Here is a 17,700-nt window from a genome sequence, read left to right on the forward strand (position 1 = left end):
AAAATTGAGTCTGAATGGCACAAAATTTCCAGGAAAATGTATGGTCTCAATACAAATGTAAAGCCTATAAAGAATATATGTATAGCATAATTAGTATTGAGTTATGCTAAAATGTCACACTTTGTGCCCCAACTTCACGGAATTACCCACGTATTGGTTTGTCAATTATCCACTCTGTTTTATGGCATTTGTGCGCGACAGCGCCAAGGGCTCTTTCTTGCGTCAAGTCTCATTACTTCAAGACATATTATAGTCATAACACAACAAGGGGTTATCCTGGGTCATCAAATACTAAATGAACTTGTGTCTAATCAATGGACACATTACTGAATTATGACTGCTAACAATATGTTGATGTGTCTCTAAAATTAGGATATTATTCCACACAAGACAACAGAATTGTTGCACTTTGTGCCAATACTCACTTTTTGCTTCTTTGATTGATTTATAGTGACGGAACACGGAAAGCAGCTCTTCGTCAGTTGTAGATGTAGACAGGTTTCCAACATAGACAGAATACTCTCGTCTAAATGATGAATATGAGAGTAGAGACATTTTGGATGTAGAATCTTTGATTTCCTTCTGGCACATGAGCAAAGATTTTTCTTCTGTAGTTTTCTCATTCTTATAATCTGACACAATCATTCCTTGCTCAGAAAGACTACTGAGCTTTTCTTAAAGACCATAGTTCAAAAAAGAATATGCAGCTCGATTGAGTGTGGTTTTGAATGTAAATTCAAAAGGAACATTCAAGTATCAAGTGAATTCAGAATTTGCAGGAATTTTACCTGTGTTTTCTCCTCAAAAACAAGGAAGAAAAAACTAGAACTATCACTGATGGTGATTAATACTCCCGCCCCTAGTGTTGCCCTATAGTATGTGATGTCATGAGGGCAATGACGTTAATACCAAGTTTGTGCACTTGTTGAATTAAAAACAGTATAATTTTAGTTTACTGTACAATTACAGAGTTGACACTGAGTTCCACAAGGTTTGGGTAAAAAGTGTGGTTACCATGCCAATGCATTTTCTGATACAAACGCAAGGGACATTTTGCATAACTACACTTAAAGACCACCATACACACCAAATTTGACCTTCATATAGCCTGAATGGTTTATTTTGATACAAAAATGAGTGGTTACCATGGCAATACATTTTCCTTAAACTAACACATCGGTGTCTTGCAAAACTACACTTCTAGATCATGATACAATCGTACATACTAAATTTGACTTTAATTGCTTGAATAATGGACAAGTTATTCAATCTGCAAGGTTTTGGTAAAATTGTGGTTACCATGGCAATGGTTTGTGTGACAAACACAAAAATTATGTGTTCCACATCTATACCTCAGGGCCATAATGCCTACCAAATTTGGTTTCAATTGCTCGAAAACTGTGGAAGAAGTTCACTCCACAGGATTAAAAAAAAAACATGCGGTTACCACGGCAATTGATGCATTGTCCGATACAAATACAAAGGACATTTTGCAAAACTACACTGAAAGAGCATCATACACACCAAATTTCACCTTCATAGATTAAATGGTTCAATTTGATACAAAAATGAGTGGTTACCATGGCAACACATTTTTCTTACATTAACATATTGGTGTCTTGCATAACTACACCTCCCGATCATCATACATACATACTAAATTTGACCTTAATTGCTTGAATGATGTGGAAGTTATTCAATCCAAGTTACCATGGCAATGCTTTGTCCGATACAAATTCAAAGGACATTTTGCAAAACTACACTGAAAGAGCACCATACACACCAAATTTCACCTTCATAGATTAAATGGTTCAATTTGATACAAAAATGAGTGGTTACCATGGCAACATATTTTTCTTACATTAACATATTGGTGTCTTGCATAACTACACCTCCCGATCATCATACATACTAAATTTGACCTTAATTGCTTGAATGATGTAGAAGTTATTCAATCCACAAGGTTTTTGTAAAATTATGGTTACCATGGCAATGCTTTGTGCAACAAACACAAAAAGTATGTGTTCCACATCTATGCCTCAAGGCCATGCCTAACAAATTTGATTTCAATTGCTTCAAAACTGTAGAAGTTGTTCACTCCACAAGATTCGAAGGAAACATGCTGTTACCATGGCAACTCTTTGTCAAGTACAAAAACAAAGAGTGTCTTGCATAACTGCACCTATAGATCATCATAGATACCAATTTTGAAATTGATTGCTTAAATACTATGGAAGTTTTTCAATCCACAAGGTTTTGGTAAAATTATGGTTACCATGGCAACGCATTGTCCGACAAACACAAAAAAACATGTCTTGCACATCTATACCTTAATATCATCATTTACAATAAGTATCATTTAAATTGCTTCAAAACTGTAGAGGGAGTTTGCGACGCAAGATTTGCAACAGACCGCCCGACCCGACCGCCCGACCAACATCACGGTGATTCCTATTACCCCCTTCACACTATGTGTGGCGGGGGTGTAAAAATCCCGCGATAAATACTAGTGTGGCTATGCAAAACTACATTTCACCTAAGTGATACATGAGTTTATGGAAACTGTCGGCTCATTTGTCTCTTTTAGGCACCACATTCTCTTCAAGTCAAAAATCATCCCCTCAAAGCAAAATTTGAAGCAACACCAACTTCTTTTTGAGTTAAAAATTCAAGCTCCCCAACCCCCTTGGTGCAGAAGTGATGGACGGGAAGTACTCACCCATATGGTGATGGTGTGGAGCCTGCATCTGCTTGCATTTGAGTTTGAGCGGCATTGTGATCACGTAATGAATAGTTAAGCTTGAACCGTTTCTGTAACAAAATACAAAACACATGCACACACACACACACACACACACACACATAGAGAACATAAGGATATTACAATGTATGAGGCAAATGTTCGTACAAGGTAAATGCTCATTAAGAGAAACACAACACCAAAGACTTTCTGGCAACAGGGCATGTGTAGGGAAGGCACAGGGGCAGATCTAGTTTTATGCCAGGAGGTGGGGGGGGGGGGGGGGGGTAAGCCCGACGAACCCTCCCTGTACATTCGCCACTGAGGGAAAAGAATTCATGAAACATGCAAGATGTGACCAATGAAATCTTCATCAGACTACGAGTAATTATCCATATTTGGAAAGCATGATGGTTGATTTTTTTAAAGGATTTGTAAGCAGTAATGCTATCTGACCGACTATACAAGGCTGGTATCAACAATATGTTTTAATTTCAATAATAGAATCCATCAGTCATCTAATTAAGCTGCGTTCTACTGCTCTACCCTTGTTTATATGCGATTACTATGTGAAACAGATCAGGAAATCCTACAACCTCTGATGGTATGACATGGGAAGATCTAATCTTGTCATCATGTAAAGATATTCATACCAAAGGAGCACATTTCATTCTGTGCATCCACCAAAAACAGAAACAACAAATACCATCTCTCATTTGTTGAAAAATGATTAAATACACAATGGAATATCATCAACAATTTTCAAAATTGAAATCAGATGCATACACAGTAGCCTCTATTAAAGTGTGGTTACCATTTATGAAGGCAATGATACAATGAATTTGAAGGGGAGTAGTTACAAGTTTGTCTCACTGGCATTATTTCAATTTCTTTTGAAGAAGATGACATGTTTACTTACAGCTGGGTAATTGGGGAGTGGGAGACCATTGAGTCTCCTGAGAGCCAAATTCACTGCTTCCTTTGATGTCAGCTCAACAAAACAGTAGTTCCTGTTCTGCCTATAAAACAAGTTAAGAAAAAAAGCAAGAGAGAAATCTTCATTCATGCTATTGATGATACAAACTATTGCTATGGCATTGCATCCAAAAACATGAATAATGAATTAGTATGTTGTAACCATATGCACTCCACACCAGTCCACTAACCTCTGCCTAACAGAAAAGTAAAAACAAACAAACAAATAAACAAACAAACAAACAAACAAACAAACAACGAAACAAGCACAAAACTAGCCATTATGCAAGCCAGACAAACCTACTAAAATGTAATGATGGGAAACTTTTACACCAATGCCATTCATTAAGGGAATAGTCAGATTGCATGACTGTATATCTCGTATTCACTACCAATCTGGATCCTAACTCTAGTGCAAATCAGAGATTAAATCTCATCCTGTAAAAGTGGAAATTTTAGTGCATTTCGTGCAACCACACAATAGCGCGAAAATAAAAACAAGCAAATATTTTTGCTTGCCATATGTTCCGGTACTTGGTGTCTTGATTCCGCTGAATTAAAAACATGCGAAACTCTTCTTAACTGGCTAAGTACGAAAAATTAGTCACGCGAAAATATCCACTTTTACAGTATTGGGTAGATTGCAGACTTAATGTTTGTGCTTGCTGATAAGATCAAGTACATGTCACACTCATTAGAATATATACTAGTACTCAATATTCAATTTTGAGAGAACACCTAAACCAAACAGTTACTGCAATATTGATCTTGTATAGATTTCTTGTTAGATAAGTCAGCACTTTCTTGGCTGCATGCATTCATTCATCTCTGCAAATGTAGCAACAGGAAGAGGAGTGCAGAACTTCCACAGCAATTGGAAGGAAGCTCCTGTGAAATGACTAAAGTGAACAATGGTTATTTTCATGGGCAGCTATCATAAATAATCTTGTCCACATTCTTGTTTTTTTTTTCTCTGACATACAAACCTACCTACAACATCCTCAGAACAAGTTGAGTTTTGATTAATGTGAGTCCCCTACAGAGTGATTGGACCCTGATAAGCCAGCAGTCACAGGCTACACTGTTATGATTCTTTTCTGAATGACCAGACAAACTATAAGGAAAGTGTTCGATGTGGACTTGGGACAAAATTCATTGCAGAATTGAAGTATGCTAATGACAATAAACATTCTTTGATATGATTGCTCAATGCTCATACAAAAGACGAGCTGAGCTCCATTTAGTAACCTACTAATCGTCATCTGAAATGATTGAGTTCAGATCAATTTGCACATTCCATTTCCAGTGTTCTGAGGGTGATTCTATAGTAAGAAATACCATCCTGCTAGCAACAGGAATTGTACATAGTGTGGTTTGGAAGCTGTAATGTCGATAACACCCTCACCCTGTCTTGTGGTCCTTGAGAAGCTTGACAGCCATGACATGCTCTCCCATCATACTGAAGGCCTCGTTGATGACTCGTTCATCCATGTAGGCATCAATCTGGATAGAGGAATAAGAATGCATAATGTGATTTTTTTTTTGGGGGGGGGGGAGGGCACATAAAACATGTGATAAAATATGAAAAATAAGAATGGCTCCACCATTTCACATGACTCTCCCAATAGTTCTAGAGTCTTGACAATGTGAGAGGACAGTATCCCATGGTTGGCCTTCAAAACATGCATAATTAACACACTCGCCTTAAATGTCTACTTTCCTTGAATTAGGCATCATTTGGATAGATGGCTAAATTGTTTAATAGAGCACATACAGTACATGTATCCAGGAATTTGAGCATTTTCACTTGATCTTTGACCATATGAGACCCACATTTTTTCATAAAATCACTAACTCGAAACATCCAGTTTTAATGACAATACTTTGAGATATTCTAATAGGAAATACTGTAACTTTCTAAACTATTCACTTGACCTTTGACAGCATGACCAAAATCTTTCAATACAGAATCATTGTGCAGTAGTGCATGTGTCCTAGTTTGATTTAGCCCTACCAGGTACCAGATGCCATGTGACACTTCTGTACAGTGACAAGGCTGTGTATATACATTGTAGTCAGGTCGCTTAACATCAAATTTTGAGATTACTGTTACACGGCGGATAAAAGCACCAAATTTGGAGAGATGACCCATCAGGACCTACTCGTTGATATTTGAGGAGGAGCCCTCTGTAAAATTTTTATTTTCATGGTATAAATGCTGAATTCTTTTTTGCAGAAAATTTCGCGGGCATGAAACTTTTACAAATTTCGAGAGGAGCTAACATTCGCGGAAGAAAAATGTGCACTATTCTTAACAGTGCATTTAATGCCAGTGGCAATTCATGGAAGTTTCATGCTGCTAAAAAGACTGTCGCCTCCAATTCGCGAAAATTTCATTTCGCGAAAATAAAACTGAATCTATGTATCTGAGGAGGTAAAGTAACAAAAGAGAGGTTTAGATTTGTTGCATTTTTAAAATTTTTCATGGAACTAGAAAACATGAATTTCAATCTTAAATTCCGTGATCAACAAAGGATACGAAACATGTAGGTGGTTGAATTAATTACTGATTTATGAACAGAAAATGCTGTTTAGGTGTCACAGTGTGATGTACTATTGCCAGTTCAGGATTACATGTACATGTATACATAAAACATAGACCTGATATAAAAGGGGCTGCAGAACGTTTTCTACTAGGGATCTTTAGATTTTAGATGTGCGGACGTTCAAAGGGAAAAAAACATGGTCTGAGCATGCGCAGAAGCGTGGGTCAACTTGACCCGTGCTTCTGCGCACGCTCAGACCATGTTTTTTTCCCTCTGAACGTCCGCGCGTCTAAAATCCAAAGGTCCCTACTATTGGGGGAGGGGGGCCGCAACCATTGAGGGGATGTTCAAGGGTCAGTGATCTCTCCCCCCCCCCCCCCCCAACATTAGAAAACGTTCCAAGCCCCTTTGATGTTACTACTATACGTTACTTAACTGGAAACAGTAGGGGCCTTCATCACACTGTGACACCTCAACAGCATTTTCTCTTCATAAATCGGTAATTAATTCAACCACCTCCATGTTTCAAATGCTTTGTTGGTCATGAAATTAAAGATTGGGTTCATGTCATCCAATTCCATGAAAAATGAAAGAAGTACAACAAATGTGAACCTCTTTTTTGTTATTTTACCTCCTCAGATACATAAATACAGTGTTATTTTCGCGACATGAAATTTTCCCGAATTGGAGGCGACATTCTTTTTCGCAGCATGTAACTTCCGCAAATTGTCACTGGCATTAAATGCATTGTTAAGCATCGCGCATATTTTGCTTAGACTGCCAATATTAGCTCCCCAAGAAATTTGCGAAAGTTTAACGCCCGCGAAATTTTCTGGAAAATGAAATTCAGCATTTATACCATGAAAATAAAAATGTTACAGAGGTCTCCTACAAAAATAGCAATGAGTAGGTCCTGAGGGGTCATCTCTCCAAATTTGGTGCTTTTATCCACCTTGTAACGGTAATTTTGCTAAGCGACCTGAAGTGTATGCATTAACTATTGCATCTCCGAGGTATGGCTTTGTTTGTAAGAAATTATGTATATCATTAGCCTGACCAGACGCTGTGCGAAGCACGGTGTCAGACGTTCTGTGATACACCAATCTACTGAAGACCCTAAAACACAGTCACACAACAACAAAACTGTTAAAAATTTCTTATCACATTACGAATCACTGAAGTGAATTGAAATGCTTGGACTATGAGCATGGTATATAGTGAGCCCTCTTGCAACTGAGCAAAAAGTCCAATCTTAACCCGGAATGCTGTGATCATCGCTGGGCGATTAGAAAAAAAAATCTTTCCCAGCTTTGAACCAGGCAAATTGCGCTGCTAGAGTTTGTACGCCCACACGGTCGACAGTGCCCCCTTTGCCCACCATTTTGCAGAGCTGCACTGACATTTCGAATCATTTCTGTGATTTCTATGATTTCTGCGGCGTATACAATTAAAAAAGGCTTCACTTTTGGTAAGTTGTGATATCTGTACATGTAGGCCTATGTCAATATCGATAGCTAAAGACGGAAGCTAAATAGATAAAATTTTCATTTTACATAGTCTGAGTAACAAATATGGTGTAGTAAATTCAGAATAGTGTCTGGGCCAAGAATTTAAAGATTACGTGGCCTCCAGTCGGTACAGCCCTGTTGCGACACTTGTGTACAGCAGCAGGGCTGTGCATAGCTGATAGTAAGTACATATATCATAAAAGTAAGCTTTTTGCTGGTAAAATATGAAATTTAGGTTCTATACTACAGGTGCGAAAATTTGTTTCTTTTTCACCGTACAGAGATAGCATTCTTTTGAATCAGGGCGATCCCACAGTATAACTGTGTTAAGGAGCTCCCTGGGGCAGGGTTAGTATTTTATAGGTCATGAATAGATAGAACGATCCGTCTGTCCGGAGGAGTCTTTGTTGTATTTTTTTGACGTTATCGCTCTCCTCCAGAGGGAATCAGTGAAGCCAGACTCAGTCTCTGCGGAACATATCCCTGACGACCAGATACAGACTGATCTTTCAGTCAAGGTCATGAAAGGAGCCTACAGCTGTAGCTACATGTACAGTTGTAAAAAAAAAAAAAAATATATATATATATATACATTGTATATAGACTAGTGCTAGGTGTTCTAGATCTATATAGAGTAAAAGTCCTGGTTTGCGGCCGCATAAGGGTTTTTCCACTCTGAAACGCAAACGTGCTAATTGCTTTAACCCAAGTTACAGTTGTATATCATGTAGCGGTTGACCACTTACCAGTTTACAATATTGAGAAAATCGCAAGACTAATGTTCATCGCGATAGAAAAAAAAGACCACGGCCGCGATCCGGTACAGCGTCCGCCGGTTCGCGACTGTGGTAGTTCGGTTCGTGGCCTGATGAACAATTCCTATGCGATACCCGCGTGCTCCGCGATCTGCTGAACGGCTTCATTTTGGCTCGCGAACGTTGCGTAAGCGCCAAGTCCTATTGCGAAAGCACATGAAAAGGGCTCGCGCGCTTGCACTGACTGCGAACAGGCATGGCGGTGTTATTGTTGTCTTTCTCATGTTTTTCCTATTTTTTCTATCGTAACATCCACTTCCGGAAAAAAAGGGCGGCCCACATCGGCTCGCGAAAGTTCTATTTCTATGTGAGGACATGTATTCAAAATCCACAAACATCGGGAAAACGACAAAATATCCTATTTCTTAGACCCTTGATCCTTAACTGTGATGTTAAGAAGTACTGAAAATGAAGTTTTTGATGCGAGATGTCATCATTTAAGTGAGAAAATTTCATTTTTGTTGGAGATTTTTTCCATGTTATCGGCTGATTTTTGTAGAATGACAGTATGTTTAATAGTGAATGTGTGGTATACATGTATAAAGTGCGTGGCTGGGTTCAGCGTTATAATAATACCAAATATGCTGTAGTGGCCGCAAACTGCAACAATTACTCTAACGTTAGGCCTATAACGTTCGAACGCGCATCTATAAGTTTAATAATAATTTTGAAGTAATTTTATGAAGTTTATTTTTTGAGAAATCAATTATATGTAAAATAATGATATAAATTACGTAAATTTAGATGAAGGCGCAAATATTCATATCTGAATGACGAGCCTCAAACACAACAACAACGACAACAACAATAGGGGTTGACACTACTCTACACAACTCAGACACAACATAAAATTTACAGGACTCTCACAGCTCCAAAGCTCCAATATTATGGCATCTCAGGTGATACACTAAACTGGATAATGGCATTCCTCTCAGACAGAACACAGTGTGTGGTTGTTGATGGTTCTAAGTCATCATGGCAGAACGTCCCATCTGGAGTCCCCCAAGGCTCAGTCATTGGTCCGACTCTCTTCCTCATTTTCATAAATGACATCCAAGAAAACATCAAGTCTTCACTTCGGCTGTTTGCAGATGACTGTGTCATCTACAAAGAAATCTTGTCTGATGATGACCATCACATTCTGCAGCAAGATCTCCTGCAGCTGTCATCCTGGTCTACTACATGGCAAACGAAGTTTAATGTTGAAAAATGTGCTGTCCTCTCCATCACATGTAAACGCACTCCTCACACCTACACGTACCGTCTTGGCAAAGATGTAATACCTAGGGCCAAAGAATACAAATACCTAGGAGGGACAGTGACTACAGACCTGCGATGGAATCAACATTGCCAGAACATCAGGAATAAGGCAAGTCGTACACTTGGCCTCGTTCGCAGAACTCTGTCACCATGCTCTAAAGAGGTTAAATCCAGAGCCTACACTGCGTTAGTCCGTCCTGAACTGGAGTACGCTTCAGAGGCATGGAACCCTCACACTGTCACAGCTGTTAACTTACTTGAGCAGGTACAAAGATCAGCGGCTCGGTTCGTTTACTGTGACTACAGGAGAACAACATCCTCCTCAACCTTGGTTTCAGGCCTAGGATGGGACAGCCTCCATTCTCGCTGGCTCCTCTCTCAGTGCTCTCTTTTCCATCGATTACATCATCAACTCGTTTGCATGCCTTTTCCTCACGGAATCATACCAGCAACCTACTTCGGAAGACATGACCACCCAGCCAAATATGTCATACCCAAAGCTACAATAGACGCATTCAAATTTGCAACTTTCCCAAGGTCAATTCGACTATGGAATAATTTACCAGGATCTGTGGTACTCACTCCAAACCCAGCCACGTTCAGAGAGGTTGCGCTGCCCTTCATCAACAAGATGCAACCTCCTGCTGGGTCCCACATGCTGTAAAAAGGGACCAATGTTTTTACTTGCACAGACACTCTCACTTTTATTGTACATAAGAGAGACACACACAACCTTGTCACTTTGGCACCTCCACTGGCACATGACACGATTTGCATCCCGGTATAGCTTCCTTGGAGCTGCGAATGGGATTACTGCAACAAGTAAAGGAGGCCATGTCTCAAAAAGTTGAATTTAGGCCTACACACAAAAGGTCGAGTCTACATCATGGTCTCCAGGATATTTCAAGAAGCTTCAAACCAATTGTGAAGCTGTCTATGAAGAAAGGGAAAGAGAAACTAGTGTGAAGTGTGAAAGACCAGGTCAAGTTAACTGCGACCAGCAGCCCCAACGTACAACATACAGTGTTGGGGCTGCGCCGTTTTGGCATTGAGATTTTAATGTTGTACCAAACGGGTGCCGTTCCGGCGCTGTATTTCCCTAATTTTTCAACAAAAACTACTAGGAATACTTATGTGATCCTGGGAATGAGATGGAAATTGCCCCCCCCCCCCCATTTTTTCAATTACTTACCTTAAAGGGTTATAACACATGCTTGCTTCACACTTTGATAAGAGGCATCCCTCCCAGATTACATAACCCCTCCCTATTAGAGAATGGAAGAGTCTAAGGAGTTTGGGTGAGGAGAGGTAGTGGCAGGCAGTGACAGCAGCCTTTGTGCCATTCCATGCATAGATGCTGCTACCACAACCAACGACTTGTTTCTCCTCATTCTTTCATCATTCTAGGTAAGTCTCTTCTCATTATGATTTCATATATTTGTAATGTTATTGCAATAAGGAATGTTATTCATTTAACATTGAAATGTGTATTCTTGGGAATACACTGACATATGTTCATTTCAAGGATAAGATTTATTTTGAGAGAACACTTCAGTCAGAAAGCATTGTATGGCATAGTAACTATGTGGGTATATGTATTATTGAGTTTGAGTGTTGCTACTATGCTAATTCTGATTTACCAGTGATGAATGAATATGTATCTGGGGGTGGTTTGTTGCACATGAGATATATACATTCTGAATGTGTAAATTGTATATAATTTGTACATGGTTTTTGAGGATGTCTAGTTTGTAGTTAATGTATAGAGACCTAGAAGCAAGTTTTGGATGTGAATGTACATTGCACCCTGCAATACAGGTGTACACATATGGTTTATACCATAGGGCACTGGCTTGAGAACTGGTCCTTTGTTTCATGCCTAGATGCAGCATTTAGAGTACCAGTACATTTATTACGCTGCCCATGGATGGGGTCTAGGCTATTGTTCTGTGTGAGAGACTGAATAGATGCAGTCACTGACTAGGCAGAGATTAAGAGTTTTATGGTCAGTAGATGGGACTGCCAACCTGTGTAGCTAGTCTGAATTATTCAGACCCGCTACAAGTGAGGAAATATTTAACTACTATGCATGTATATAATTTGTATGCCATTTGTGTCTTTAGGCCAAGTAAAAAAAGAAACCAGTTTCTCGTCCTCGCGCGCATCGATTTTGGCCGCCGCATCGATTTTTTTACTATTTACTATTTTCAAAATGGCGCTGAAAATACCAAGAAATTCATAATTCTCGTCCCAGCCCGCTCCCCGCCCGCATCGATTTTCAGTTGCCGCATCGACATTTTTGATATTTACTATTTTTTCGGCCGCCGAAAAAAAAAAAAGAATCGACAATTCACCTACCAATCGTGATTTGCCTTCTGGCAATACGCATTGCGTCCTCTACTTAGCTGGAGTACAGTTGTAGCTAGCTTCTGTAGTGCGTATGTACTAACGCATACATGTCACACTGCGAGCTCGGCAAGAAGGAATGACCCACAAAGCAGTCGAACTGTAGTTGGATGGGCGCGCGGGCCGCGTGTTTTTTTTTAGACGGCACATCAAACTCTAACCCTAACCCTAACCCTAACCCTAACCCCAACCCCAACCCTAACCCTAACCCTAACCATAACCATAACCAAAAACCCTAACCCAACGTTTTTCCCATAGGTTTAACACGCGCCATGCCCCAATCTGTGCCGTCTTAAAAAAAAACGCGCGCGGCGCGGGCCTGGCGGGCTGTGATGTACAGCGCACTCGGTACGTCGTGAACGCGATAGCGGCAACATTTTTTGCGAACAATCGCTGATATTCCACGCATATTTCGCGCATTGTTCGTATTTTTCCCCGTTTCTCATATTTTAAGCGGATGAATTGTACTGTACAAATGCTTGTGAGGATTGTATCGAGTATGTATGTATACATTTTCATGTCATTGTGACTATAATCATTTTGTGCATGTGTGTGCAGTGTCGGAATTTACGGTGCCAGTGCAGTGGCCGTGCCGGCCGCGTATGCGTGTCTGTAGATGTCAGGGTCCCCATCCCCTGGCTGTCTGCACGCGACGCACGCATGAACACATTAGAATGTGTAGAGGCTCAAACACTCGAACTCTGCTCTGTAACGTTGCATCTGACGGCGATGTAGTATTGTTCTGAGTATTTGAGAAAATGAATGCGCTTTTCCAGCAAATGTAGAATTATTAAATGGGTTATCTACAAAATAAATAACTTTTCCACGGATTCTGGTTTGTCTCGTATTCCTGCGGGATACTTTTCTTTACGATGTAAATTCACGGACACGGCCGTGAGTCGTATAATGCCATATCTGTATCATTTTGACATCCATCTGCAATTGTACCAGCCAGTTTCCAGTTGAATGTGCTACAATTGTGCTGTGAAGAGATGCAGATACATACCAGCTGTGCCACGGGACACAAAAAGTCACAAACACCAATGATAAATAAAGCAGTGTTTTGAATATCATGGAATTTCAGTCGTACATTTGTTGATAGAATGTTTTATACCTGTTTCAATTAATAGCACAATACATCAGAATTGCAAGTACACTGGTATCAGAAATGCCATTTTACAACGCTATAAATACCAGTACTAAGATGGTCATTTTCCCTTGACATCTGTAGTGGAAAGAAAAAGCAAATGTATAAAAATTCTGCATGCATGGAGTTTCATTTCAAGTATGGTACATATTATATATCTATTTGTTTGAAAATGCACAGAGTGCAGGCAAGACATACACTTGGGACCTGGTCTCTCATAACACAGCTACCAGAGTGATATTTAATTTCATGAATTGGATATAGAAAATAGTAAAGCCCTCTTTCGTTACCGGACGAGAAACACATATTACTTTCATTTTGACAATCCTCGAAAAAATAGTAAGATATCAAATAGTAAGGACCTCCCTCATTGCCTTGCTCAAAAAACCCGGACGAGAAACTACTTTCTTTTTTTACTTGGCCTTATCTGTAAGGATCTTCAGGCACGTTATGTAGATATGTTATTGATGTTAATTCACAGAAGCATATAGGAGTAGGTTTTGTTAGTAGGGATACATTGATAGAAAGAAAGACTAGAGTGTACATATAGCTGTGTGGTCTGCGTCATAGACATCAAGGGGACAGGAAGTGCTGTATGTTAGCACAGTCTCCAGCGAGTCCCTCCAGCTCACAGAGAAGAGCAAACTTACAGGTAGGAGGATAAGGGAAGTTTGATGTCTACATGAAGGCAAGGGCCGTGGTGCTCTTTGTTAAGAAAAGAGTTTATAGACTTCCTCCCTCTGTTTATGCTTGCTGGCTCTGTACTAGTGAGTGAGTTATTGTAGAAATTTATCTGAAGAAAGAGTATTAAGCAGAAAAGTTAGTTATTCTCAATGTTCCCTTTATGGGAAAAACGTTAGATGAACTAGTTAGGAGAAATATTGGTTAATGGTTGTGGAATAAATATAATTGTTTGAATCATAGTTTAGCTTCATACTTTAGTATGAAGACTCATACTAAAGGGGTAATATCATTGGGAATTATTATATGGGAAGACTGTTTGTTTAGGCAAACTATACAATTAATATTTAGAATTATCTCACTCATGTAAGGAAAAGGCCAGATTTGAACAGATGTGAGACTTGTATTGTAATGAGAATTCAGCACAGGCGGGAATCACTAGTTATTTGTATAAAGAAGATATTAGAATATATTATGAATATATCATTGATGAAAAGAGAAGGAGAATGAAATCAGATAAGAGTTTGTTAGAATTACAGTCATTGACATTAAAATATACTGATTATTGATTACGAGTGTCAGTAAGCTCATGTACTACGTGGAAACACTGTTTATGACAGATTTGGATACAGTTACATCGAGCTCTTGTGAAGTTATGTGTTAAACTGAGGACTGATTATTATTGTTTTGTTACACATTGATTGCTCAGGGGGGCGTTTCATCAACGAGTTCGTCGGTGTTTTCACCGACAAATTTGCTATCAGCCAATCAGACCAAGGATTTCATTAGCTTTGAACAGTTGTCAGTGTGAATCCTTGCGTCTGATTGGCTGATAGCAAATTTGTCGGTGAAAACTCCGACGAACTCGTTGATGAAACGCCCCCCTGAAGTGTTTGTCGATACTTAATTGTCTGATTGTGACTTCTTCTGAGAGCAATAAATGTGCCATTCCATGCATAGATGCTGCTACCACAACCAACGACTTGTTTCTCCTCATTCTTTCATCATTCTAGCCCCTATACCCTTTTAGGGGTGTTACACTTACATGGGTCGATTAAACCTAAATGATTCACATCGGCGACTGTTTGATGCATTTCATTGCTTATGATGCAGAAAATGCTGTCTTATAAGGCAAATATCTTCAGCTCACCGATGCTCACTAAAACTCACAATCACTTGCACATGCGCACAGCATGCATTCAGTCGGTCCATTGACAGCTGTATCGCTCGCTACATGATGCATATTCATTTCACCTTATATGCACCGTGCGATGATGCATTATTCATATCCTTGAGCATCCGTAACGGTGACGTCACTGTTCACGCATGCGTAGATGCGTACAAATGGATATACACGTTCAAAATAGCAGCAAAGCTCTCCACTAGGGCAGGCCGCTTACTCCTAAAAAATGTGGAAAATTTTACAGTTTCCAGATAAATTGGTGAGAAGAAACAAGGCAATGGGGTAGCTATATTATAGTGTATATTTCATTTTTTATTGTCACTGTGTTTATGATAGAAATTTAGCCATGGTTTATTTGTGAAGTTGCCGTATATGTGGCAATAGGGAGTTGTTCGTGATTCTCACTTGAACGAAACTGCTAGGTAGCCGCCAGGACCCCGCCGCTGAGCGGCGGGTCTCCGGGGCTAAGGTCAAGTGTGAAGCTGTGACTCTGTGAGCCTGCGCCTGTGTATGAAGAAAGGGAAAGTGCCATGAGGTGGTATAAAGCTTTCATTAATGGTAATTCAAATACTTTTAATTCGATCTAGGTCTAGGCCTAGATCTGTATATGACATTCGATGAGATATGGACTTGACTAGACTCTAGCCCGACCAGACGCTGTGTGTAAGTAACAGCGACTGGGCTGTGTATAGTTAGGACCCACCCTTAGGACTTGACAGGAATATTCACGCATGGGACTGAACAACGCTCCCATTTTAGTCTCCTGCGCACTCTGCGCTGCTACCTGCGGCGATAACGACACGACAAAGACACTAGAACCTAGTCCAAAATACTCACATCACCCATCCACAACGATGAAGCACCTCTTCCTGACATTTTCTCCTCTTTCCCCCTCGATATGGACTGAAAGTTAAAAGGGTTTTGCTTAGGCTCGTACGGGCGCAAATGAACAGATAACATAACAGCATGCACAGTTGCACCTCGTTGTTTTACACAGTCGACAGTCATGTATTAACAACACATGCAGCAATCGATCGGATCGGCGCGCGTGTTTTGTATTTAGTGCTGCGTGCGCGTGTTCTAGCACTTTAGAGCTCACACGGGTAAATAATTCCCCATAGAGACGTGTCTTAAAATTCAAATTTCAAAAAATTCTGTAAAATAGCTGGGAGAAATGAGGTGTTTCATCTTCACTAACCTGAATAAGTGAGATATTACCTTTCATCCATCAGATTTCCAGGGTGGGTTGTTCTGCTCTAATTCTGTCCAGGGGTCCGCAAAGCCAGACTACGAGTTCTTGTCACTCAAAAAATCACCTATTTTCTGTACACGTACCCAATGAAATGTAGTCCCCTCAAATTCCATCAGAAAAGCTTTCCTCTTCCAACCAAAATGCAGTTTGTAGAGGAATTCATACTCAATATCTACAGCTATTCAGTTTTTTGCCAAACCGCATCATTGATTTTTTAATTAATTTTTTTTCTTCATTTATTTTGGTATCTTTGGTACGAATTTGTGAAGGGGTCTAGGACAGTCCATTTTATCTACAGGTGTGAGCCCTTTACACCCATAAATATTTCCCCATAGGGATGTGTGTTAGAAATCAAATTTCAAAAAATTCTGTAAAATAGCCGGGAGAAATAAGGTGTTTCATTCTCCCGCCAAAAACCCATTTTTGCAAAATCTCCCGTTCTTCTGCTTGAGATTTAATTTCTCCCGCCCTGGTTCTGTGTCTCCCGTTGGAAAGGATTTCTTACTTATTGCTATCGTATGTGGAAAAAATAAGCCTTAGGTAGTACCAGAGAGCATCTAGAAACCTTGGAACTTCGCGCTTCGTACACATCAAAATGGAGTCTCCCGTTTGCTAGGGGTTTCAGGCGGGAGAATCTCCAGATCAGAAGGTGCTTTGGGTTGGAGTCTCTGCATTAATTTTTTTTTTTTTTTTTTGGCCAAACTGCATCATTGATTTTTAATCAATTTTTTTTCTTCATTTATTGTGGTATCTTTGGTACGAATTTGTGAAGGGGTCAGGGACATTCCATTTTATTTACAGGTGTGAGCCCTATAGCGCGGTCCTACCAAAGAGATTATCTCTTTGGGTCCTACTAATTGACGCAAACTAATATATATTAATGCGAATTCAGGGGCGTCACCAGCTTTTTTTTTCAAGGGGGGTGCGTTTTGACACTAATGTAACGAGATTTTTTGACAGACATTTGGAATTCAGGAAGCTCTCAATCCCCAGACTTTTAGGTTTTTTTAGGAAAGCCGAGTGGGGAAAGGGCACCAGCGTAGCTAGGATTTTATTTTATTTATTTATTTATTTATTTATTTATTTATTTATTTATTTATTTATTTTTTATTTTTTATTTATTTATTTTTTTTTTTGGGGGGGGGGGGGGGGCTGTTATAGTATGCGACGGAGCGAAGCGACCGAGC

General features: G+C 39.7%; 1 protein-coding gene across 1 annotated transcript in view; it reads right to left on the bottom strand.

Annotated features, from left to right (window-relative positions):
- The window catches only part of LOC139731712 (tRNA selenocysteine 1-associated protein 1-like), a 30,178-nt gene extending 13,960 nt beyond the window's left edge, over nt 1-16,218 (bottom strand). Inside the window, exons 1-5 of the mRNA XM_071642590.1 lie at nt 16,099-16,218; nt 5,121-5,218; nt 3,660-3,759; nt 2,720-2,811; nt 426-526 (exon numbers count right to left, since the gene is read on the bottom strand). Coding sequence (XP_071498691.1) covers nt 426-526; nt 2,720-2,811; nt 3,660-3,759; nt 5,121-5,218; nt 16,099-16,137 — 430 coding nt within the window. The 5' untranslated portion in view covers nt 16,138-16,218. The remainder of the gene's footprint in view (nt 1-425; nt 527-2,719; nt 2,812-3,659; nt 3,760-5,120; nt 5,219-16,098) is intronic.
- Between the last annotated feature and the right edge of the window lie 1,482 nt (nt 16,219-17,700).

Source organism: Diadema antillarum, unplaced genomic scaffold (genome assembly GCF_040938485.1).
Source record: "Diadema antillarum isolate AM-2024a unplaced genomic scaffold, OU_Dant_1.0 seq00000383_RagTag, whole genome shotgun sequence".
In the NCBI taxonomy this organism is placed as follows: domain Eukaryota; kingdom Metazoa; phylum Echinodermata; class Echinoidea; order Diadematoida; family Diadematidae; genus Diadema; species Diadema antillarum.